The sequence below is a fragment of the Panthera tigris genome, chromosome X (assembly GCF_018350195.1).
Source record: "Panthera tigris isolate Pti1 chromosome X, P.tigris_Pti1_mat1.1, whole genome shotgun sequence".
In the NCBI taxonomy this organism is placed as follows: Eukaryota; Metazoa; Chordata; class Mammalia; order Carnivora; family Felidae; genus Panthera; species Panthera tigris.
The window spans coordinates 54,911,883-54,939,375 of NC_056677.1; the positions used below are offsets into that span (position 1 = coordinate 54,911,883).

At 37.6% G+C, this 27,493-nt stretch overlaps 1 protein-coding gene across 1 annotated transcript in view; it reads right to left on the reverse strand.

Annotated features, from left to right (window-relative positions):
• The window catches only part of OPHN1 (oligophrenin 1), a 564,403-nt gene that overhangs the window by 152,102 nt on the left and 384,808 nt on the right, over positions 1-27,493 (reverse strand). Inside the window, exons 16-18 of the mRNA XM_042974015.1 lie at positions 26,887-26,971; positions 16,199-16,257; positions 14,927-15,032 (exon numbers count right to left, since the gene is read on the reverse strand). Of these exons, the coding sequence (XP_042829949.1) occupies positions 14,927-15,032; positions 16,199-16,257; positions 26,887-26,971 (250 nt within the window). The remainder of the gene's footprint in view (positions 1-14,926; positions 15,033-16,198; positions 16,258-26,886; positions 26,972-27,493) is intronic.

Sequence of the window (27,493 nt, forward strand, 5' to 3'; positions counted from 1 at the left end):
AGGAAGAAATAGAAAACTTGAACAGACCGATAACCAGCAAAGAAATGGAATCAGTAATCAAAAAATTTCCAAAAAGCAAAAGTCCAGGGCCATATGACTTCCCAGGAGAATTCTACCAAATATTTAAAGAAAAGTTATTACCTATTCTTCTGAAACCATTCTAAAAACTAGAAATGGAAATAAACTTCCAATCTCATTCTATAAGGCCAGCATAACCTCGATTCCAAAACCATACAAAGATCCTACTAAAAAAGAGAATCACAGGCCAATATCTCTGATAAACATGGATGCAAAAATTCTCAACAAAGTAGTAGCAAATCAAATCCAGCAGTACATTAAAGGAATCATTCACCACAATCGAGATTTATTCCTAGGCTGCAAAGGTGGTTCAATATTCATAAGTCAATCAATGTGATATACCACATTAAGAAAAAGAAAGGATAGGGGCACCTGGGTGTCTCAGTTGATTAAGCCTCCAACTTTGACTAAGGTCATGATCTCACAGTTCCTGAGTTCGTGTCCCATGTTAGGCTCTGTGCTGGCAGCTCAGAGCCTGGAGCCTACTTCAGATTCTATGTCTCCCTGTCTCTATGCCCCTCCCCCACTCATATTTCTCTCTCTCTCTCTCTCTCTCTCTCTCTCTCTCTCTCTCTCTCTGCCTCTCAAAAAATAAACACTAAAAATTAAATTAATAAAAAAGAAAAAAAGGATAAAAACCACATGATCCTCTCAATAGATGCAGAAAAAGCATTTGGCAAAGCACAACATCCATTGTTGATAAAAACCCTCAACAAACTAGGGACAAAGGGTACATATATCAACATCACAAGGTCATATATGAAAAAACCACAACTAATATAGTCTTCAATGAGGAAGAACTGAAAACTTTTGCTCTAAGGTCAGAAACAAGACAGGGATGTCACCTCTCACCATTGCTATGTAACATAGTAATGGAAGTCCTAGCCTCAGTAATCAGACAACTAAAATAAATACAAGTCATTCAAATCAGCATGGAAGAATTCAAACTTTCAGTATTTGCAGATGACATGGTATTCTACATAGAATACTAAAAAGATTTCACCAAAAAATTACTAGAACTGGTAAACAAATTCAGTAAAGTCACAGGATATAAAATCAACGTACAGAATCTCTGGTATTTCTATACACCAATAATGAAGCAGCTGAAAGAGAAATCAAGGAATTGGCCTCATTTACAATTGCACCAAAAACCATAAGATACCTAGGAATGAACCTAACCAAAGAGATTAAAGATTTGTACTCTGAAAACTACAGAACACATATGAAAGAAATTGAAGACTACACAAAGGAATGGAAAAACAGTCCACGCTCATGGAATGGAAGAATAGATATTGTTAAAATGCCTATACTACCCAAAGCAATCCACACATTTAATGCAATCCGTATCAAAATACCACCAGCATTTTTCACAGGCTAGAACAAACAATCCTAAAATTTGTATGGGACCACAAAAGACCCCAAATAGACAGAGCAATCTTGAAAAATAAAACCATAGCTGGCAGCATCACAATTCTGGACGTCAAATTATATTACAAAGCTGTAGTGAGTAAAAGAGTATGGTACTGGCACAGAAACAGACACATAGATTAATGGAACAGAATAGAAAACTCAGAAATGAACCAAAAAACTACATGGCCAACTAATCTTCTTCGACAAAGCAGGAAAGAATATGCAATGAAAAAAAATATATAGTCTCTTTAACAAATGGTTTTGGGAAAAGTGGACAGAAATATGCAAAAGAATGAACCTAGACCATTTACACCACACAAAAAAGAAATTTTAAATGGATTAAAGACCTAAATGTGAGGCAGGAAACCATCAAAATCCTCAAGGAGAACACAGGCAGCAACGTCTCTGACATTGGCTGAAGCAACTTCTTATTAGATGTGTCTCCAGAGGCAGGAGAAACAAAAGCAAAATTCAACTATTGGGATTTCATCAAGATAAAAAGCTTCTTCACAGTGAAGGAAATCAACAAAACTAAACAGCAATCTGCAGAATGGTAAAAGGTACTTTCAGATGACATATCTCATAAAGGGTTAGTACCAAAATCTATAAAGAACCCATCAAATTCAACACTCAAAAAACAAACAATCCATTTAAAAATTTGGCAGAAGACATTAATAGACACTTTTTCAAAGACATTCAGATGGGTAACAGACACATGAAAAGATGTTCAACACCACTCATCATGAGGGAAACACAAATCAAAACTACAATGAAATAATCACCTCATACTTGTTCAGCACAGGTAAAATTAACAACATGGGAAACAACAAAGGTTGGCAAGGAGGCAGAGAAAGGGGAACTTTCTTATACTATTGGTGGGAATGCAAACTGGTGCAGTCACTCTAGAAAACATTATGGAGGTTCCTCGGAAAGTTAAAAATAGAACTACCCTATGATCCAGCAATTGCACTACTATGTATTTACACAAAGATACAAAAATACTGATTCCAAGGGACACATGCACCCCATTGTTTATAGCGGCATTATCAACAATAGCCAAAGTATAGAAAGAGCCCAAATGTCCTTCGACTGATGAGTGGATAAATAAAATGTAGTGTGTGATACACACACACACACACACACACACACACACACACACACGTATACATACAATGGAATATTACTCAGCCATCAAAAAGAATGAAACCCTGCCATTTGGAATGAAGTGGATGGAGCTAGAGTACTTTATGCTAAGTGAAATAAGTCAGTCAGAGAAAAAAACACCATATGATTTCATTCATATGTGGAATTTGAGAAATGAAACAGATGAACATGGCTGGAAAAAAGAGGCAAACCAAAAAAACAGCCTGTGACTACAGAGGGTCAGTGTAGGGGAGGCGGGTGGAGGGGTGAGTTAAATGGGTGATGAAGATTAAGGAAGGCACTTGTGATGAGCATCTGGTGTTGTATCTAAGTGATGAATTATAAAATTCTACTAGTTAGTAGAAATAGTTACACTATATGTTAACTAACTGGAATTTAAATAAAAAGTTAAAAAACAGAAAAAGCACGTTGTTCTGCAAAATCAAAAAATATTTTTATACCTAAGAAAATTTACAACATCATACAATAATTAGTTCATATTCAAATTTTCTGAAATGTATTGCAAAAAAATCATTTTGTAGTCAGGCTTTTACAAATCTAGTCCATAGTTCACACACTGCATTTATTTCTCTTTTGTCTCTGAATGTAAAACAGTACCCCTATCTCTGTTTCCCAGGATTTTGACTTTTTAAAAACTCCAAACTAGTTTCTTATAGAATGTCCAGAAGTCTGTATTTTTCTATACCCTATATTTTCTATAAACTGCAAAGGTCTAATTTGATTGAGGTTAAATATTTGTGGCAAAATTACTTAGGTTACATTGTGCACTTCTTTTTGTATCCTATCAGGAGGCACATAAAGTCAGTTTATACCATTCTTAGTGATGCTAACTTTGATCAGATAATTAAGGTGGTGTTTGTCAGACAGTTTCATTGTAAGATATATTTTTTCACTTATAACTAGTAAGCAATCTGTGGATGAAACATTGAAATTATTTGAATATTTTTTTGTGAACAATCTTTTATCCAATAGTATTGATGTATGCCTGAAACAGGACATTGAGATTACAAACTACTGGTTTGTCTAATTCTATTATTCCTCCTAACATTTATTAGCTGGCATTCTTCTGTAATGAAGGGCTTTCCTTAGTCTACCTATCTCCCATAAATTTTTATTTATTCAAAGTGTTATATTCAATACAGTATTTATTGTTTTTAATTTTTATTTTGACTCTAGATTTAATCAGTGTCAGCCTTTTCAAGCAGGTTCCTGTGCCCTTGTGACATGACCATATTAGTACTTGAGGTCTTCTTTGCTTACAAAGGTAAAATTTTCCGAGGCTTACCTTGTATTTCCCTTGTTTAAGACCTGGAATCAACCATTTCTCTAAGAAGCCTTGGTAGTTTTGAAAAGTGAAGATACTGTAGAAACAAGGATCTGGGCATTATGTGTGTTCACTGCTTTTTTAGAGTAGAAGCACTTCAAGACTGGTTCAGTGAATAGAAGCTTTTGTTGTTTTGTTTTTAAATCATTAGCTCATATGGCATTAATTCAACTTAACTATTGTAGGATTTTTATCTTAAATTTTATATCATCTCTTTTTCTTACACCATAAATTTTGTCTTCTGATAATATTATTTAATTTTTGCTTTATCCTTGTGATATACATTGCAGGGAATAACTTTAGAAATACCCTTAGCCTCTACTGATGGGTTAAGGCAAAAAGATTTACAAAGCCATAGGATGCTCACACCCAAGTTTGAGTAAACAAGATTAAGTAAATAAGTATAAGGAGGGTAGGGCCAGGGCCACCAGGATAGAGAGGGTGGGGCAAAGTCCCATTACAAAGGTACATGAGGTAAACAAGAATAGGTATTCAGGGTGAAAATGCCCCCCGATTTAGTACTATAGCAGAAAGCTGCTTTCACAGGAAGGAAGGGCCAAATTAGGTAAATAGGTAAATAGGGCTATAGACCTCTGCAGGTGAAGATGCCCAGAGTGGAGCTAATTAGCAAAAGAAAGGTGCCTTGTTAACCCTGAGGTTGAAGGCTCTGTCATATCCCCTAGGCTGGCTAAGATAAACAGACATGGGGCCTCCTGTCTGCTGTTAACATCCATCTGGCTGGTGCCAGGATTTTGGTTTATATTGACACAAACCCCTACCACCATATATCATCAAAACCCCTTCCCTCATGCCCATGAGTTAATGTTCACAGATTCATTGTCTCTTTGTGCATGCCCAATCACGTCTGTAAGCCTTCTGATCTTAATAAATACGGAGCAAGGACCCTTATTCGGGGCTACTGTCTTTTCCCAGACATTAGCCATCTCTTGCATTTTAATCCTGCGTCCACTCTCTTGCTGGACAAGAGAGAACTTTAGATCCAGAGTCTATGACAATACACAAACACAAAATGGTTTCAAATTTATTTATATTATTAATAGTGTTAGTAAACCTACTGAGTGATGTTTACTACTTTTTTTGTAGCTTGTCCTGTTTTCAGAATATACCTCATTGAGGATAAGTCAGAGGATCGTGTTTATAAGTTAGGTGGAATAACTTGTCTTTGTTTTATCAATTTGATAGATTTAGATTCATTTGCCTTTTTATCATCAACTTTAGGGTTTGTAATCCTTGACTCAATTTTACTTTTTAGGTATGTAAAACATTAATATGGCTCAAAAGTAAAAAGCATTCAAGGAGATGGACTTAGAGGAATCTAGCTTTCATCTATATCCCTTCTACTGTATTCACCACCCTGTAGTAATCATTTTCATTCTTTTTTTTTTTTTTGGACAGTTGTACCTCTTAATGCCCTTCATTCATCTCCCTCCCACCTTCCCTCTGACAAACACCAGTTTGTTCTCTATATTTAAGAGGGTTTTTTTTTGTTTTTTAGATTCCACATGCGTGAAATCACGTAGAACTTGGCTTTCTCTGATTGATTTATTTCACTTAGCATAATACCATGTAGGTTCATCCATGTTGTTTCAAATGGCAGGATTTCATTTTTAGGGCTGAGTAATATTCCATTACACACACACATATCCATCATATATAAATATCTATATCTATATAGCTATGTCTATATCTATCTATCTATACATACATGTATTCCATATATACATGTATTCCACATATACATGTATTTATATTCCACATATTTATATATCTCATATCTTTTTTTATCCATTCATCTATGGATAGCCATTTGGGTTGCTCCCATACCTTGACTATTGTAAATAATGCTGCAATAAACATGGGGCTGCATGTATCTTTTTGAATCAGTATTTTCATATTGCTTGGTTAAATCCACAGTAGTGGAGTTACTGAATCATATGATAATTGTATTTTTACTTTTTCAAGGAACCTCCATAAGGTTTTCCACAGTGGATGCACCAATTTACATATCCACCAATAATGCATGAAAGTTACTTTCTTTCCACATCTTCACCAACATTTGTTATTTCTTGTCTTTTTGATACTAAACATTCTGAGAAGTGTGAGATGGTATTTCATTAGGGTTTTGACTTGTATCTCCCTGATGGTAAGTGATATTCAGCATCTTTTCATGTGTCTGTTGGCCATATGTACGTGTTCTTTGGAAAAATGTCTATTCAGGCCTACTGCCCATTTTTCAATCAGATTGGGGATTGTTAGTGTTGAGCTGTATGACTTCTTTATAAATTTCGGATATTAAATCCATACCAAATTAATATGTTCTTCCATTCACTAGGTTGTCTTTTTTTTTGTTGATAGTTTCTTTACTATACTTGCTTTAATAATACCTTTATTAAAATATATTTCACATTCCATACAATTAACCCTTTACTGTTGTTTTAATTATCTTAGTATATTCACAGAGTTGTGTAACCATCATCACACTCTAATTTCAGATCATTTTCACTACTCCAAAAAGAAACCCCATAGTAGTCACTCCCCATTTCTTCCCATGTCTCCACATGCCAGCCCTAGGCAACCACTAACCTACTTTCCGTCTTTATACTTGTCTGTTCACATTTTATATAAATGGAATCATATAATATGTGGCTTTTTGTATCTGGCTTCTTTCACTTAGCATAATATTTTCAAAGTTCATATTTGTTGTAGCATGTATCAGTGCTTCATTTCTTTTTATCCCTGAATAATACCCCATTGTATGTTTATGCTACATTTAATTTTTTTCATTTATCAGTTGATGGTCTCTGGGTTGTTTCCACCTTTGGGCAACTATGAATAATAGTACTTTGGATATTTGTGTATATGTTTTCATTTCTCTTCAGTATATATATGAGTGGAATTTCTGGGTCATATGGTAAGTATATATATAAGAGTGGAATTTCTGGGTCATATGGTAACTCTATGTTTAACTTTCTGAGTCATTCGTTTTTTTCTAATTAATTACTTAATTAATTAATTTTTAAATTTTCATCCAAGTTAGCATATAGTGCAACAATGATATTAGGAGTAGATTCCTTAATGCCCCTTACCCATTTAGCCCATCCCCCCTCCCACAACCCCTCTAGAAACCCTCTGTTTTTTCTCCATATTTGAATCTCTTATGATTTGTCCCCCTCCCTGTTTTTATATTATTTTTGCTTCCCTTCCCTTGTGCTCATCTGTTCTGTGTCTTAAAGTCCTCATATGAGTGAACTCATATATTTGTCTTTCTCTGACTCACTAACTTTGCTTACCATAATAACCTCTAGTTCCTATCCACATAGTTGCAAATTACAAGATTTCATTCTTTTTGATTGCCAAGTAACACTCCAGTGTGTGTGTGTGTGTGTGTGTGTGTGTACATACATATATATACATATACCATATCTTTATCCATTATTCCACTGATGGACATTAGGGCCCTTTCCATACTTTGGTTATTGTCAATAGTGCTGCTATAAACATTGGGGTTTATGTGCCCCTTCGAAAGAGCACATCTGTATCCCTTGGATAAATACCTAGTAGTGCAATTGCTGGGTCGTAGGGTAGTTCTATTTTCAATTTTTTGAGGAACCTCCATACTGTTTTCCAGAGTGACCGCACCAGTTTGCATTCCCATCAACAGTGCAAAAGAGGTCCTCTTTCTCCGCATCCTTGCCAACATTTGTTGTTGCCTGAGTTGTTAATGTTAGCCATTCTGACAGGTGTGAGGTGGTATCTCATTGTGGTTTGATTTCTATTTTCCTGATAATGAGTGATGTTAAGCATTTTTCAATGTGTCTGTTAGCCATCTGGATATCTTCTTTGAAGAAGTATCTATTCATGTCTTTTACCCATTTCTTCACTGGATTAATTGTTTTTTGGGGTGTTGAGTTTTGTAAGTTCTTTACAGATTTTGGATACTAGACCTTTATCTGATATGTCATTTGCAGATATCTTCTCCCATTCCATCAGGTGACTTTTAGTTTTGCTGATTGTTTCCTTCACTGTGCAGAAGCTTTTTATTTTTATGAGGTCCCACTAGCTCATTTTTGCTTTGGATTCTCTTGCCTCCAGAGATGTGTTGAGTAAGAAGTTGCTGCAGCCAAGGTCAAAGAGTTTTTGCCTGCTTTCTCCTGTAGGATTTTGATGGCTTCCTGTCTTATATTTAGGTCTTTCATCCATTTTGAGTTTATTTTTGTGTATGGTGTAATAAAGTGGTCCAAGTTCATTTTTCTGCATGTCCCTCTCCAGTTTTCCCAGCACCATTTGTGAAGAGACTGTTTTTACTCCATTGTTGTTTATTTCCATTCCATTGATATTCTTTCCTGTTTTGGGTTCTCTATTCTGTTCCAATTATCTGAGTGTCTATTTTTGCACCAGTACCAAAGTATCTTGATGATTACAGCTTTGTAATACATCTTGAGGTCGAGGATTGTGATGCCTCCAGCTTTGGTTTTCTTTTGCAAGATTGCTTTGTCTATTCAGGGTCTTTTCTGGTTCTGTACAAATTTTAGGATTGTTTGTTTTAGTTCTGTAAAGAATGCTGGTGTTTTTTGTTAGGGATTGAATTGAATATACAGAGTGGTTTGGGTAGCATAGACATTTTAACAATATTTGTTCTTCCAATCCAGGATCATGGAATATTTTTCCATATTTTTTGTGTCTTCTTCAATTTCTTTCATAAGCTTTCTATAGTTTTCAGTGTATTGGTCTTTCACCTATTTGGTTAGGTTTATTCCTAAGTATTTTATGGTTTTTAGTGCAATTGTAAATGGAACCTATTCCTTGATTTCTCTTTCTGTTGCTTCATTATTGGTATATAGGAATGCAACGGATTTCTGTACATTGATTTTATATCTTGTGACTTTGCTGAACTCATGAATCAGTTCTAGCTGTTTTTTGGTGGAATCTGTTGGGTTTTCCATGTAGAGTATCATGTCATCTGCGAAGAGTGAAAGTTTGACCTCCTCCTGAACAATGTGGATGCCTTTATTTCTCTGTGTTGTCTGATTGCAGAGGCTAAGACTTCCAATACTATGGTTGAATAACAGTGGTGAGAGTGGACATCCCTGTCATGTTCCTGACCTTAGGGGGAAAGCTCCCAGTTTTTCCCCACTGAGGATGATATTAGTGTTGGGTTGTTCATATATGGCTTTTATGATCTCAGGGTATGCTCCTTCTATCCCTAGTTTCTTGAGGGCTTTTGTCAAGAAAGGATGATGTATTTTGTCAAATGCTTTCTATACATCTATTGAGAGGATCATGTGGTTCTTCTTGTTTCTTTAATAGATGTGATTTAACTCATTGATTGTTTTGTGGATGTTGAACCAGCTCTGCATCCCAGGTATAAATCCCAGTAGCTTGTGGTGAATAATTTTTTAAATGTATTGTTGGATCTAGTTGGCTGCTATTTTGTTGAGAATTTTTGCATCCATGTTTATCAGGGAAATTGGTCTATAGTTCTCCTTTTTAGTGGGGTCTCTGTCTGATTTTGGAATCAAGGTAATGCTGGCTGCATAGAAAGGGTTTGGAAGTTTTCCTTCCAGTTCTATTTTTGGAATGGCTTCAAAAGGATAGATGTTAATTCTTCTTTATATGTTTGGTAGAATTCCCCTGGAAAGCCATCTGGCCCTGAACTCTTGTTTTTTGGGAGATTTTTGGTTACTAATTCGACTTCTTTACTGGTAATTGGTCTGATGAAATTTTGTATTTCTTCCTGTTTCAGTTTGGTAGTTTATATGTTTCTAGGAATTTGTCCATTTCTTCCAGCTTGCCCATTTCATTGGTGTATAATTGCTCATAATATAATTTTATTATTGTTTGTATTTCTCCTGTGTTGGTTGTGATCTCTCCTCCTTCATTCTTGAGTTTATTGATTTGGATCTTTTCCTTTTCCTTTTGGATCAAACTGGCTAGGGGTTTATCAACTTTGTTAATTCTTTCAAAGAACCAGCTCCTAGTTTCATTGATCTGTTCTATTGTGTTTTTTTTTTTGTTTTTGTTTGTTTGTTTGTTTGTTTGTTTCAGTAGCTTGGATTTATTCTCTAATCTTTATTATTTTCTGTCTTCTGCTGGTTTTGGGTTTTATCTGCTGGTCTTTTTCAGCTCTTTAAGGTGTAAGGTTAGGTTATGTATCTGAGACCTTTCTTCCTTTTTCAGGAAGGCCTGGATTGCTATATACTTCCCTTTTATGGCCGCCTGTGCTGCATCCCAGAGGTTTCGGGCTGTGGTGTTATCATTTTCATTGGTTTCCATGTACTTTTTCATTTACTCTTTAACTTCGTGGTTAGCCCATTCATTCTTTAGTAGGATGTTCTTTAGTCTCCAAGTATTTGTTGTCTTTCCAAAATTTTTCTTGTGGCTGACTTTGAGTTTCACAGCGTTGTGGTCTCAAAATATACATGGTACAATCTTGATCTTTTTGAACTTGTTGAGGGCTGATTTTTGTCACATTAATTGTTCTATTTGGAGAGTGTTCCATGTGCACTGGAGAAGAATGTGTATTCCACTGCTTTAGGATGAAATGTTCTGTATATATCTGGTAAGTCCATCTGGTCCAGTGTGTCATTCAAAGCCACTGTTTCCTTGTTGATTTTCTGTTTAGATGATCTGTCCATTGTTGTTAGTGGGATGTTTAAGTCCCCTACTATTATGGGATTATTATCAATGAGTTTCTCTATGTTTGTGATTAACTGATTTACATATTTGGGAGCTCCATGTTTGGAGCATAAATGTTTACAATTGTTAGACCTTCTTGGTAAATAGACCCCTTAATTATTATATAATGCCCTTCTTCATCTCTTGTTCTAGTCTTTATTTTAAAATCTAGATTGTCTGATATAAGTACCGCTACTTTGGCTTTCTTTTGGTGACCGTTAGCATGACAGATGGTTCTCCATCCCCTTATTTTCGATCTGAAGGTGTCTTTACACCTAAAATGGGTCTCTTGTAAACAGCATATAGATGCATCTTGTTTTTTTATGTATTCGGTTACCCGATGTCTTTTGATTGGAACATTTAGTCCATTGAGGTTTAGAGTTAGTACCAAAAGATATGAATTAATTGCCATTATGTTGCCTGTAGAGTTGGAGTTCTGGTGGTGTTCTCTGGTTCTTTCTAGTTTTTGTCACTTTTGGTCTTTTTGGTTTTTGTTTTTTCATCTTTTCTCCCCTCACAGAGTCCCCCTTAAAATTTCTTGCAGGGATGGTTTAGTGGTCACAAACCCCTTTAGTTTTTGTCTGGGAAAAGTTTTTTCTCTCATTCTATTTTGAATAACAGCCTTGCTGCATAAAGAATTCTTGGCTGCATATTTTTCTGATCCAGCACATTGAACATATCCTGCCACTCCTTTCTGGCCTACCAAGTTCCTGTGGATAGGTCTGTTGCAAACCTGATCTGTCTTCCCTTGTAGGTTAAGGACTTAAGCGATCATGTAGAAGCAGCATTTCAGGGATTATGGCAAATCACAACACACATCTGGCACCAGTCTTCACCCTTAGCATCCTTGTTCCAACACCAGTGACTATGGTTGTTCTTCAGGGTCTTTTGGGACTTTTGCCTGTCGGGAGGCGGCACAGCCTCTACCAAATGTTATCCTAGCAGGGGAACCACCTCTCCCCATGTGGCCCAAGGACCCCTTGGACCTTGATCTCTGCTACTGGGGACTTGTGCTTCCTACCAGTGCACCACCAGGTATCAAGCTGCAGAGTTTCAGGCTCTGCACTCCCCCTGTTTATAGTCGTAATGGAATTTAAACCCTCTCCTTTCTCCTTTCTCCCTTTTTTGATTTCCATCCCTTGTGGCTGTTTCTACTCTTCCTTTCTCTCCAGCTGCTTTTGGGGGGGTTGCTTTTCCCATACTCTCCCCCTGTCTCCATCCTCTCTCCATAAGCAAAACAGCTCCCTGCCCTCCATGGCTTCTCTGTCTCTCAGTTCACCTCTCAATATCCTGTACCTGCTGAGTTCTATGGTTTAGGTTGTGCAGATTATTGTGCTAATCCTCAAATCAGTTTTCTAGGTATACAAGATGGTTTAGTGTTGATATGGTTGCATTTCATGGATGAGAAACACAAAAAAATCATGCTGTTCCACCATCTTGGTCACTCCTTGAATCATTAGTTTTTTTATTTATCTTACTGTGTGTTTAATTTGACAGAAGTAAGAAAATATGTGTTTAATATTTTTACATATTCTTTTTTTAATGTTTATTTTGAGATAGAGAGTATGTGAGTGCAGAGACGGGGAGAGGCACAGAGAGAGAGAGAGAGAAAGAGAGAGAGAGAGAGAGAGAGAGAGAGAGAGAGAGAGAGAGAATCTCAAGCAGGTGCCACACTATCAGCTCAGAGCTCAATTGGGTTGCTTAATCTCGGGAACCATGATATCATTACCTGAGCCTAAATCAAGAGTCAGGCACTTAACTCACTGAGCCAGCCAGGTGCCCCAATATTCTTATATATTCTTATTTCCCTCATTTTCTTTTTACATAAAAGTTATCATACTAATATAATGTTTTAAACTTTGGGTTTTGTTGCTGTTGTTGTCTGAACATATAACCTCAAATTTGTAATGCATCTTGGAAATCACTGCAAAAGAAGTTCACAGATATTTTCCTAATTATTTTTAGGTTGTAGAATGCTACATTATTTGAATAGACCATTATCTACTCAACTAGTCCCCTATTGTTGGACACTTTTGTGTTTCCAACCTTTTGTTATTAAAAAATTATGCTGCGATAATGAACCTTCTACATATGCTATTTGGTACTTGGTGGGGTGTGTCCTCAGAGTAAATGTCTAAAAGTAGAATTGCTTGGCACTGGTTAAGTGAATATACAGATTTGTTAGATATTGTCAAATTCTCCTCCTGTCGTATATATTGCATTAACACCAGCAATGTATTACAGTATCCATTTGCCCCAATGTCTCATCAACAGAGAATACAGTCATGCCTTAGGTTTTTCCCAATAAATGGCATCTCAGTGTAGGTTTAATTCATATTTTTCTTATATGAGTGAACTTGAGCAGTTTTTCATATATCTAAGTGTATTTGTCTTTCTATTTCTCTTCCTTGTGTGTTTGTGTCTCTTGTTCCTTTTGTTCTAGAGTTTTGAAGGACCAAAATTCTTGAAATAAGGCAGCAGTCAGCCTTTGAGTGCATGGTAGCAGGTGCTTCTTACTAACTGCTGGTAGGATAATTCTCAACTGAGTCCCTGCCTCCCAAAACATACAAGACTGTTAGAATGTCAGAGCAGGAATAATCCCTTGAGATTAGCTAGTTCAGTCCCCTCATATTATAGATGAATAAACTAATGTCCAGAGAGTGGGAGGGACTTTCTTTAGTTCACCCAAAATTAGTGTCAGTGTGGAACTTGAACTCAATTTCTCTTTCCCCCAGGGCAGCTTCAAATTAATATGCAAATGATTTATGTATTGATTGTTGTACTTTTACTGAGATTATCACAAACAACTATTTGGGAAGAAACTGCTCTTAATGTTCTGTATTAGCCCAAATTGGAAACATTGGCAATAAATGTAAAAGGTATCCTCTTGTTAATTCTGCCTATTTATCTTCCTTTGTGTATTTAATGCTCATTTGTTATAGAAGTATAAAAATACATAGACTGTCAGAGCTCCATTGAATCTTGGTGGTATCTCATTATGTCATTAGGGAAACCTGAGATCCAGTGATGCAGAATTTATTATAGGGGGAGACCAAGAGGATCATTTAGCCTGGAGCCTCAACTTCAAGTTGGGGCTTCAAGTTTAGGTATTTGAGATCCTCTTCAAATGAGGTTAAAATGTATAATTACTGTACTTTTGTAACTTTGATGATAGCTTTATTTTTTAATAGACACTCTTAAAATGCATCATGATTTTTCTAAGCTTGTTGTCTCATTTCTGTACTTTTAAAAATATCAGGAGGAGCCTTGAGAGTGACCTGCTTATGATCATCAAGAAAGCCAGTAGCAAAACAGAGCACCTGTGTGGCTCAGTCAGTTAGGCAACAGACTCTTGAGCTGGCTCAGGTCAAGATCTCATGGGTTAGTTCATGAGATTAAGCCCTGTGTTGGGCTCTGAGCTGACAGTGTGGAGCCTACTTGGGATTCTCTCTCTCTCTCTCTCCCTCTCTCTCTCTGACTCTCTCCAACTCACGCTCACACTCTCTGTCTCTCTCAAAATAAATAAATAAACTTTAAAAAAGGAAGCTAGTAGCAGAACTGACACCAGAACACAGGTTTGTTGACCCCTAGACAGAGTGCTTTCTGATGCACCATACTGCTTCACAAGAGCTACTTGCTGTATTTTACAAGGCACGTCAACTTACTTTTATTCCAATCATTAAGCTCTCTGGCCAAAAATCACCACCACCCCATGCCACTTAAACCCACTATCTTGGAGCTCATCACCGGGCCTACTCTTTCAAATACTTGTCTTTCCTGCTTGTCATACTCAAGCAAAGAGTTGACCACAATCCTAATAATAACTCCAATTTCTTGAGAATCTTCTATGTGCCATGCACTTTACCTGTGTTCATTCAAAGCCACAGAACAGTCCTGCATGGTGGGCAATACTATTCTCTTTTTAGAGATGACTAAACAGAGGTTAAGAGGTTTATCTAAGATCGTACAATTAAGTAAGTGGTATGGTTGGTATTTGAAACCAACTTTATCTGACTGCAAAGTCTGTGTTCAGTCCAATTTACCTCATGTTACCTCTTAACTGAGATGCATGATGAGCCTGAGAGGATATATACAAGGTTCAAGATAAAATCATCTTCATAGAGCACTCAGCTTTCCAGGATGAAACAGCTGGTGGCTGGGACTTAATCAGTTGGTAAACAGTTCCTCTCCGGTACTACCCTATGGGCCAGTCATTTAATAGCAACTCCTCCTGAAAATCCAGAAGTTACTTACTTGACCAAGTGTCTTATAATAAGTTCCAGCATCTCTCGGTTCTTTTCAGGTAGCTTATATACCAAGGAATGAATAGCTCCCAGCCGGTAATCCAGGTTGTCAGACTCTGAGATAGAACAGAGAGAGACAGTTTTGCCTTTTGGGCAACTGTATCAAGTAAACTCTCTCTCTCAATCTCTCTCTCTCTCTCTCTCTCTCACACACACACACATGCACACAAAGACAATTAGAGACATAAAGAGACAAAAAGAGACACAGAGATAAATAGGCACTATGAAATAATGGTAAAGAGAGATGAAGAAAAAAAACTGAGATGGAGAGCAAAAAACTAAAAGACAAAGAGACCAAAAGGCAAAAAGAGAGATAAAAACAAAGAAATAGTCCCATATAGTTGAAGTAGACGACAGAACAGAAAGATGAGAGCATAAGACTATTTCTGAGGAAGTGAGAGTTCTAGGTACAGCAGGTTGTTCCCAAAGTTCTGCATGTAAACTTCCACTGGAAACCCTTGCCCACCCATTTTCTTATGGTGATAGGGGGTATGCTCTTTCTCTGGGTTCATGCGAAAATCACTGAGACATCTCAGAGTAAAGATCAAAGGTCCCTTGCCTCCACAAAAATTCATTATGAGGACAAGTCCTATGAATCTTTTTTCCTGCACACCACAGAGGGTACCAAGCAAGAGAAAGGTCATGTAGAGATAGGGACAGATGCTCATAGATACAGTGGCCTCAGCCAAAATTTTTAATACTTCTTCAGCTGCCAAACGTTTTAGGGTGATTCTTTATGCCTTATTTCCCATGCAATGTTTCACCTTAACCCTCAGGTTTATCATCTAGAAAATGTGATGCTAGCACTAACAGATTAGGAGTATTCGTTCACAGCACAATTGAAAAGCGTTTGAAAAGGCAAAGTGATGAAATAAAGCTAAAACAGTAACTGTAAGGGAACAATTTTGTTGTCTCCTAGTAACATAAGCCAATGCTCTTGTTCTGATAGAAGAGGCATAGTCAATAAAGCCCTCATACCTGTTATATTCCTCATATTACCCAGTTTTGCCCAAACTACTCAACTTACATTGATTTATGAAAAATAATAGAACATTTGAGTTAGACAACAAGCAGGAATACTCTCATTTAGCAATAGACGCAATCTGTGGATGTATTTTTGTTTTCTCCCCTCACTTTCCCTCAAGCAGTCTTCTAGGTTTATTGCTATGAACATTATTAAGAAGGCAAGACAACACAATTAACTAGTAACATAAATACTTACTGGCAGCAGAGACCAGCTCTTTGTGAAGTCTGTAGGTCATGACAGGTTCAGAAAGATTCCTGAAATAAAGGAACACTGTAAGTTCCTTTGGGGAGGGAATAGCCAGGCCTTGGATTCTCAGTTTTGTGGGCAGCAAGGCTTAAGTTTCTGAGCCCCATAGCTTAGTGTGACCATATACATTTCTCTCTTCACCTGAAACTTTGTCAGAGGAATCCTAGTTACTAGTAATTCAATGAAAAACCTGCAAAAGTATAGGAAAATTAGTCTAGTAAGGTCTCTAATTAGTTCTCAAAAGTGAAAGGAGTTTCAAACCAATTCTGAAAAATTCCAAAGTAGACCCACTCTGAATTCTGCTATAAAGTTCTTGCAGTTGGTTAGTTCTTTAGTTTTCAAAGTGCTTCATATCTGTCCTACCATCTGATCCTTCCAATGATCCTGTGAGATGGAGCAGTTATTCCAGTCCCAGTTTAATGGAGGAGAAAATTGAGGCCCAATAGATTTATTTGGTAAAAAAAAATGACTGAGCACCTATGGGTACCTAGCATTGTACCAGATGTTGGGGATCCAGCGATGAATAAGAGAGACCCCAAACCTCCAAGGAGCTAATAGTCTAGTTGAGAAGAGTGTCATATACAAAATTTTCAATGTAAAATGACCAGTGTGATGATAAAATAAAGGTAGGTGGTGGGTGGCTCAGAAGAAGTAATTCACTTATAATAATAATAGTAAACTCTTCATTGTTCTAAGCGATGTGCATATATTTACTAATTTAATCCTCATACCAACTCTGTAAGATGCATATTGTTATTATCTCCATTTCATACATGAGGAAACTGAGGTTCAGAGAAGTTTAATTTATCCAAGACTACACATGCCTAGTAAATGGCAGAACTAGTCAGTCTGTCCTGAGTCTATGCTCTTAATCACTGTTATACTTCCTCCCACTGTTATTATTGTAATAATCCAGTTGAGAGTTAATAAAGGCCTAAACAAAATTAGTGGCATCAGGGATAGAAAGAAATGATGAGAATCATTTAAAAGACATTAAAGACAGAACTTCTTCAATCATTGGGTATACTGGTGAGGGAGAAAGTTTTCTGGCTTGGAAGACTGCATAGAATAGAAATTTATTCAGAAGGAAGTGGAGATCTAAGCTAGAGGGACTTATAGGATAGCCAAAGGGAGATGTCTATTAGGCAGATGGAAGGAGTTCCTTCTAAATTTGAGAAGTGGAAATCACGAACCTAGGTGAGTGATTAAAACCATGAGAACAGATACCACTGTTCAAGGAGAGATGACCAAGTCACAGCCAATAGCTACATGAGGACTTTAATTTATTATTTGTCCAGAATAGTGTATAAAAAAGAAATGGAATTGAACCAGTCATTAGAATATAAAAAATTTGAAATATTTCACATAAAATCCATTATTTTCTAATGCTATTGAAAAACTGAACGAGTTGGCTATATTGGGCCTATATGGTTATTTGTGGAAGTAAATAATATTGCGTATTATACATAAACAAAGGTATCACTATGCAAATACAGGTTCAATATGTAATGTGTTTAATATGAAAAGAGTCTGCTTCATTCATCTTCACATCCTGGCCCCTGTGGATATTTGAATTTTCCCTCCCTCCAGTATAGCAAAAAGAGGGGAGAGTCCTGGAATATATCAGGTAGAAAGTCCATAAAGGGAACTGCTAAAATGGTTGAAAAGGTGTGAGGAAGCCAAAAGCAAGAGATACAGTAGAATCCAAAAGAAGATAATGTTTCAAGGAGGGCTTGGTAACACCTTCAAATGCTACAAAGAAATCAAGTAAGGTAAAGACTGACAATTGTCCATTGTGTTTAGCATTGAAGGAGTCACTAGTGGCCTTGGCAAGAGCAGCTTCAGTGGAGCAGAGTTGGTGGGAGGGAGACTACAATGGGTTAAGGAGTAAACTAGGAGGTTAAGAAGTAGAGACACTGAGTGTATATTACATCATATACTGAAGCTTGAATAGGAAGGCATGAAGTATCTCTCTTATTAGGCAATCTCATCCAAAATCCTGCCTCCAATTTTCATCTATATTGTCAATGATTCAAAATTTTTAGCTCAAGCTCAGAACTCTTCTCTGAGTTTATTCCCATATATGCAATGCCTTGGTTAATGCCTTGTTCTGATTTCTTCAAAGACACCCAAATTTTAAATATCTAAAACCCAACTTGCCATCTCCCTTACATCTAGTCTTTTTCTTGTGTTTCTCAAATCACTGAATGTATGACCACCATTTGGCTGTATGGGTCAGAAACATGAAAATCATTCTTTTATCTCCCTCTCCCCCATTCTCATATCTAAATTTACTCCCCAAATTTCTTTATTATGCTTATTTCTAAAAATCTATATTCCTATTCCCTACTTCAAGAAGAAGCATCATCTTTTTCATGGACCACAGCAATAGCCTGCTAATTGGTTTCTAACTCAACGTATTTTGATTCCCTATAATCTGATCTCTATTTTTTTTTTTCAAAATTCAAACCTCATCATGTAACTTGTTTAAAATCTCTCAATTTATTCCCATTCTTTTTAAAATAAATCCATACTCCAATTCTTAAAATGTCCCATACAGCCTTGCAATGTCTGGCTCCTACACATCTCTCCCTCCCTCTCTACACTCAGTACTCCACCTATACTAGTACATGTAGTTTCTTGAAGAGGTCATCCCCTCTTTTGCTTCAAGGCCTTTGCACATGCAGTTCTCTTTGTCTGCAACTGCCTCCTCCCAGTTGACTCCAAATTATAATTTAAACCTCAGTTCAAACGGACACCCAGAATACAACAGGTCTTCCCGTTGTAAGCCTTCATACCACCTTGTGCCTTCCCTTCAGAGTACTTACTATAGTTTGCTATATTTGTATGATTACCTGTTTTTTTTTTCTGCCCCTCACTGGATTATAACCTTTTTAAATTCAGAGATCACATCCATTCACAATTGTATGCCTCCTGCTTAGCACCATGCTAGACATAGACTAGCTATACAGGAAATGTTTACTGATCCAGTAAATGGTAAAATGAATAAATGAAAAAAGACACAAAGTCAAAGAGATGTGCTTTATGGTACCATATTTATATGCTGAGAAGAAACAGCCAGTCGAAAAAGAGACATTAAAAATATAAGAGAGAGAGGATAGTTTTTGGAGTACTTTTCTGAAAATGTTAGAGATAAGGGTTGAGTCAGGTATCTATAACACAAATGGAAGAGGCCCTCTTTGAAAATATTAATGTATTTGAGAAATGTAATGGGTGTTGATTGGCTCGTGTATATTAAAGGCCCATACATAAGTCTTAAAGAAAAATCTCTTACTAGGGGTATTGCTCATTCAGGCTTTAAGGCCTGACCCTCCCATCTTTCAAAAGGGCCACACTGGTTATTATGGGATGAGCTTGAAAACATATAATGTGTGGATGTATCTAACCTATATAAATCTTTGAAAAAACTTGACTCCTTTGAAGAAGGCTAAAGACAGAATCATTTACTCTCAATATTATCATCATCAGTATTCTAAAAACATACATAGTAGATTGCTCTCTATCTTCACTAAAATTACCGAAGTAACTCCAAGGAGGCCATAACCCCTGGGGGTAGGAAATAGAGGAAAAAGATGCTACAATATAAGTGGCCTACAAGTCATAGATACTTAGGTTCAAGTAATATGAGCTGTGAGCATGGATAGTACTAAATGGGGAAGGGGGTGCCTTTCAATTTTCTCATCTATAAAAGAGCATGGTACTACCTACCTTATAAGATTATTGTAAAAAAAAAATGACATTGCCCGAGAAGTTGGAAGATGGCGGCATAGGAGGATGCTGGGCTCACCGTGCATCCTGCTGATCACTAAGATTCCACCTACACCTGCCTAACTAACCCAAAAACCACCAGAAGACTAGCAGAACGGAGTCTCCGGAGCCAAGCGCAGACAAGAGACCCACGGAAGAGAGTAGGAAGGGCGGAGAGGCAGTGCGCTCTACACGGACTGGCGGGAGGGAGCCAGGGCGGAGGGGCAGCCTGCCGGCCAAGCAGAGCCCCCGAATCTGGCTGGCAAAAGCGGAGGGGCCGGACAGAGTGTTTTCCGACAGCAAGCGCAACTTAGCATCTGGGAGGTCATAAGTTAAAAGCTCTGCTCAGAAAGCAGGAAGGCTGGAGGACAAAGGAAGGGAGAGTTGCTGAGCCTCCGGAAGATAGAGCTCAGCTTGGCGGGGAACAAAGGCGCTCGCCAGCACCATCTCCCCCGCCCATCCCCCAGCCAAAATCCCAAAGGGAACCAGTTCCTGCCAGGGAACTTGCTCCCTCCGCTCAAATACCCAACTCTGTGCTTCTGCAGAGCCAAACCTCCGGCAGCGGATCTGACTCCCTCCCACTGCCACAGGGCCCCTCCTGAAGTGGATCACCTAAGGAGAAGCGAGCTAAGCCTGCCCCTCCTGCCCCTGTGCACCTTGCCTACCCACCCCAGCTAATACGCCAGATCCCCAGGACCACAAGCCTGGCAGTGTGCAAGTAGCCCAGATGGGCCACACCACCCCACAGTGAATCCCGCCCCTAGGAGAGGGGAAGAGAAGGCACACACCGGTCTGTGGCCCCAGTGGTGGGCTAGGGGCAGACATCAGGTCGGACTGCGGCCCCGCCCACCAACTCCAGTTATACACCACAGCACAGGGGAAGTGCCCTGCAGATCCTCACCACTCCAGGGACTATCCAAAATGACCAAACGGAAGAATTCCCCTCAGAAGAATCTCCAGGAAATAACAACCGCTAATGAACTGATCAAAAAGGATTTAAATAATATAACAGAAAGTGAATTTAGAATAATAGTCATCAAATTAATCGCTGGGCTTGAAAACAGTATACAGGACAGCAGAGAATCTCTTGCCACAGAGATCAAGGGACTAAGGAACAGTCACGAGGAGCTGAAAAGCGCTTTAAACGAAATGGAAAACAAAATGGAAACGACGACGGCTCGGATTGAAGAGGCAGAGGAGAGAATAGGTGAACTAGAAGATAAAGTTATGGAAAAAGAGGAAGCTGAGAGAAAGAGAGATAAAAAAATCCAGGAGTATGAGGGAAAAATTAGAGAACTAAGTGATACACTAAAAAGAAATAATATATGCATAATTGGTATCCCAGAGGAGGAAGAGAGAGGGAAAGGTGCTGAAGGGGTACTTGAAGAAATAATAGCTGAGAACTTCCCTGAACTGGGGAAGGAAAAAGGCATTGAAATCCAAGAGGCACAGAGAACTCCCTTCAGACGTAACTTGTATCGATCTTCTGCACGACATATCATAGTGAAACTGGCAAAATACAAGGATAAAGAGAAAATTCTGAAAGCAGCAAGGGATAAAAGTGCCCTAACTTATAAAAGGAGACCTATAAGACTCATGACTGATCTCTCTTTTGAAACTTGGCAGGCCAGAAAGGATTGGCACGAGATCTTCAATGTGGTGAACAGAAAAAATATGCAGCCGAGAATCCTTTATCCAGCAAGTCTGTCATTTAGAATAGAAGGAGAGATAAAGGTCTTCCCATACAAACAAAAACTGAAGGAATTCGTCACCACTAAACCAGCCCTACAAGAGATCCTAAGGGGGATCCTGTGAGACAAAATACCAGAGACATCTCTACAAGCATAAAACATACAGACATCACAATGACTCTAAACCCGTATCTTTCTATAATAACACTGAATGTAAATGGACTAAATGTGCCAACCAAAAGACATAGGGTATCAGAATGGATAAAAAACAAGATCCATCTATTTGCTGTCTACAAGAGACTCATTTTAGATCTGAAGACACCTTTAGATTGAGAGTGAGGGGATGGAGAATTATTTATCATGCTACTGAAGCCAAAAGAAAGCTGGAGTAGCCATACTTCTATCAGACAAACTAGACTTTAAATTAAAGGCTGTAACAAGAGATGAAGAAGGGTCTATCCATCAGGAAGAGCTAACAATTATAAATGTCTATGTGCCGAATACCGGAGCCCCAAATATATAAAACAATTACTCACAAACATAAGCAACCTTATTGATAAGAATGTGGTCATTGCAGGGGACTTTAACACTCCACTTACAGAAATGGATAGATCATCTAGACACACGGTCAATAAAGAAACAAGGGCCCTGAATACGACACTGGAACAGATGGACTTGACAGATATATTTAGAACTCTGCATCCCAAAGCAACAGAATATACTTTCTTCTCGAGTACACATGGAACATTCTCCAAGATAGATCATATACTGGGTCACAAAACAGCCCTTCATAAGTATACAAGAATTGAAATTATACCATGCATACTTCCAGACCACAATGCTATGAAGCTTGAAATCAACCACAGGAAAAAGTCTGGAAAACCTCCAAAAGCATGGAGGTTAAAGAACACCCTACTAACGAATGAGTGGGTCAACCAGGCAATTAGAGAAGAAATTAAAAAATATATGGAAACAAACGAAAATGAAAATACAACAACCCAAATGCTTTGGGACACAGCGAAGGCAGTCCTGAGAGGAAAATACATTGCAATCCAGGCCTATCTCAAGAAACAAGAAAAATCCCAAAGACAAAATCTAACAGCACACCTAAAGGAAATAGAAGCAAAACAGCAAAGGCAGCCTAAACCCAGCATAAGAAGAGAAACAATAAAGATCAGAGCAGAAATAAACAATATAGAATCTAAAAAAACTGTAGAGCAGATCAACGAAACCAAAAGTTGGTTTTTTGAAAAAATAAACAAAATTGACAAACCTCTAGCCAGGCTTCTCAAAAAGAAGAGGGAGATGACCCAAATAGATAAAATCATGAATGAAAATGGAATGATTACAACCAATCCCTCAGAGATACAAACAATTATCAGGGAATACTATGAAACATTACATGCCAACAAATTGGACAACCTGGAAGAAATGGACAAATTCCTAAACACCCACACTCTTCCAAAACTCAATCAGGAGGAAATAGAAAGCTTGAACAGACCCATAACCAGCGAAGAAATTGAATCGGTTATCAAAAATCTCCCAAAAAATAAGAGTCCAGGACCAGATGGCTTCCCAGGGGAGTTCTACCAGACGTTTAAAGCAGAGATAATACCTATCCTTCTCAAGCTATTCCAAGAAATAGAAGTGGAAGGAAAACTTCCAGACTCATTCTATGAAGCCAGTATTACTTTGATTCCTAAACCAGACAGAGACCCAGTAAAAAAAGAGAACTACAGGCCAATATCTCTGATGAATATGGATGCAAAAATTCTCAATAAGATACTAGCAAATCGAATTCAACAGCACATAAAAAGAATTATTCACCATGATCAAGTGGGATTCATTCCTGGGATGCAGGGCTGGTTCAACATTCGCAAATCAATCAACGTGATACATCACATTAATAAAAGAAAAGATAAGAACCATATGATCCTGTCAATCGATGCAGAAAAGGCCTTTGACAAAATCCAGCACCCTTTCTTAATAAAAACCCTTGAGAAAGTCGGGATAGAAGGAACATACTTAAACATGATAAAAGCCATTTATGAAAAGCCTACAGCTAACATCATCCTCAATGGGGAAAAACTGAGAGCTTTTTCCCTGAGATCAGGAACACGACAGGGATGCCCACCCCCACCGCTGTTGTTTAACATAGTGTTGGAAGTTCTAGCATCAGCAATCAGACAACAAATGGAAATCAAAGGCATCAAATTGGCAAAGATGAAGTCAAGCTTTTGCTTTTTGCAGATGACATGATTTTATACATGGAAAATCCGATAGACTCCACCAAAAGTCTGCTAGGACTGATACATGAATTCAGCAAAGTTGCAGGATACAGAATCAATGTACAGAAATCAGTTGCATTCTTATACACTAATAATGAAGCAACAGAAAGACAAATAAAGAAACTGATCCCATTCACAATTTCACCAAGAAGCATAAAATACCTAGGAATAAATCTAACCAAAGATGTAAAAGATCTGTATGCTGAAAACTATAGAAAGCTTATGAAGGTAATTGAAGAAGATATAAAGAAATGGAAAGACATTCCCTGCTCATGGATTGGAAGAATAAATATTGTCAAAATGTCAATACTATCCAAAGCTATCTACACATTCAATGCAATCCCAATCAAAATTGCACCAGCAGTCTTCTCGAAACTAGAACAAGCAATTCTAAAATTCATATGGAACCACAAAAGGCCCCGAATAGCCAAAGTAATTTTGAAGAAGAAGACCAAAGCAGGAGGCATAACAATCCCAGACTTTAGCCTCTACTACAAAGCTGTCATCATCAAGACAGCATGGTATTGGCATAAAAACAGACACATAGACCAATGGAATTGAATAGAAACCCCAGAACTAGACCCACAAACGTATGGCCAACTCATCTTTGACAAAGAAGGAAAGAACATCCAATGGAAAATAAGACAGTCTCTTTAACAAATGGTGCTGGGAGAACTGGACAGCAACATGCAGAAGGTTGAAACTAGACCACTTTCTCACACCATTCACAAAAATAAACTCAAAATGGATAAAGGACCTGAATGTGAGACAGGAAACCATCAAAACCCTAGAGGAGAAAGCGGGAAAAGACCTCTCTGACCTCAGCCGTACAATCTCTTACTCGACACATCCCCAAAGGCAAGGGAATTAAAAGCAAAAATGAATTACTGGGACGTTATGAAGATAAAAACTTCGGCACAGCAAAGGAAACAACCAAAAAAACTAAAAGGCAACCAACGGAATGGGAAAAGATATTTGCAAATGACATATCGGACAAAGGGCTAGTATCCAATATCTATAAAGAGCTCACCAAACTCCACACCTGAAAAACAAATAACCCAGTGAAGAAACGGGCAGAAAACATGAATAGACACTTCTCTAAAGAAGACATCCGGATGGCCAACAGGCACATGAAAAGATGCTCAACGTCGCTCCTTATCAGGGAAATACAAATCAAAACCACACTCAGATATCACCTCACGCCAGTCAGAGTGGCCAAAATGAACAAATCAGGAGACTATAGATGCTGGAGAGGATGTGGAGAAACGGGAACCCTCTTGCACTGTTGGTGGGAATGAAACTGTTGCAGCCACTCTGGAAAACAGTGTAGAGGTTCCTCAAAAAATTAAAAATAGACCTACCCTATGACCCAGCAATAGCACTGCTAGGAATTTACCCAAGGGATACAGGAGTACTGATGCATAGGGGCACTTGTACCCCAATGTTTATAGCAGCACTCTAAACAATAGCCAAATTGTGGAAAGAGACTAAATGTCCATCAACTGATGAACGGATAAAGAAATTGTGGTTTATATACACAATGGAGTACTACATGGCAATGAGAAAGAACGAAATATGGCCCTTTGTAGCAACGTGGATGGAGCTGGAGAGTGTGATGCTAAGTGAAATAAGCCATACAGAGAAAGACAGAGACCATATGTTTTCACTCTTATGGGGATCCTGAGAAACTTAACAGAAACCCATGGGGGAGGGGAAGGAAAAAAAAAAGAGGTTAGAGTGGGAGAGAGCCAAAGCATAAGAGACTGTTAAAAACTGAGAACAAACTGAGGGTTGATGGGGGGTGGGAGGGAGGGGAGGGTGGGTGATGGGTATTGAGGAGGGCACCTTTTGGGATGAGCACTGGGTGTTGTATGGAAACCAATTTGACAATAAATTTCATATATTGAAAAAAAAAAGACATTGCCCATGTAAGCAACTAGAACACTGCTTAGCACTGAATAAACCCTCGGACAACAGTACCTTTCTTCTTTTGCAGATGTAGGAGAAATACTCCTGGAAAAAGCATCCATGTTTATATAAAGTTCTAAGATTATACTACAGCAGGAAGTCATTTAACAGCAATATCTGAGGTCCAATTTATTTTGGATTAATGATATTTAAGTATCTATCTTAATGTCTGAAGAGTACAATAATTGAAAAAAAGTCATTTATTTAATAAAGTATGGTACATAATATTGCACATAAAGAATAGTAAGAAATGAATGAGTTTAAAAGTATATGTCCCAAATACTTTTACATAATATAAATTTATGCCAATTAACTAAATGATATATTTATTACCATTGCACATCCCCATATTTTGCTGATAAGGTAAATTTTGTTTTCCTACTTCTGTCAATTCATTCAGTTTTAACATTTTTATGGTTGTACTTTCTTCTTTTTTTATTTCTATTACATGGATTAAAGCATGGAATATGGCATATAAACTTACAAACACATGTATTGTTTGTGTAAATGCAATTTAATGTTTCAAAATAGTTATTATTCACCAAAACATGTTAACAACCTTGAATTGTCATAAATCCTGATATTACTAGTGAGCTAGTAAGCACATTGTGACACCATTACATATATGCACAATGGGAAAACCTCCATTATTTTAAGGGTATGATTTTTAAAATAATCATTTCCCTAAGAAAAAGCAATTTTTCAATAACAATCCTATTATTTTGATGCTTCACTTGCGTAAATTCCCAGATTAAATGTCTTCTAATGCACATTCTTTGTTTTGACAGAAATCCTTTTCACTCTTTTTTTCTTTAGCATTCCTATCCAACCTCCAGAAACTATGACCACATAAGCTCCAATATCCACCCAGACAAATTTCATGAAGTGTGAAAAACAAAGTTCCAAATCATATCAGGCATACCTGAGGTAGAATTTCAAGGAGCTGGTAATTGTCTTAATGTCCCAGTCACTATAATGAAAATCAACATCTCCTGGACATTTAGGATCTATTTGAGAAAAAAAAATATGAAAAAAGTTAATGTTCCAAAAGTTCTTACTTTTTACCCCTTTAAAAGAAAAAGTTCATTAATTAAAACATGATTATGTTACCCAGTTTTCAAGAGATGAAAACTTTGTGCAACAAACATCTTTGATGCCTCAAAAATTTCCTTGCATTCCAGTCAGTCATGTAAGAAGGTTGGAAGTCATCTCTTCTACCCACACAACAAGAAAAAAGGTGTAATAAACCGAAAATCAACTCCTCTTAGATCTATCAGAGAACTGAGGTCATTGAACTACTGTCCCCAAACTGAAGAAATAGACAGGCATATACAAAAAATCAAAACTTATTAGAGCAGGAGCCCGGGAGCAGAAAATTCCTTGGGAACCAGTACAAGTTTAGGAAAACCTAATCTGCAATTGATGAATTGCTAGAGGTTCAGTGTGGACAGGTTTGAGAGTTAAAAATTCTCAGGGGGCCTGGTCCTATGGGGACTTCCACACTTTTGTGAATTTTACTTCCAGGAGCC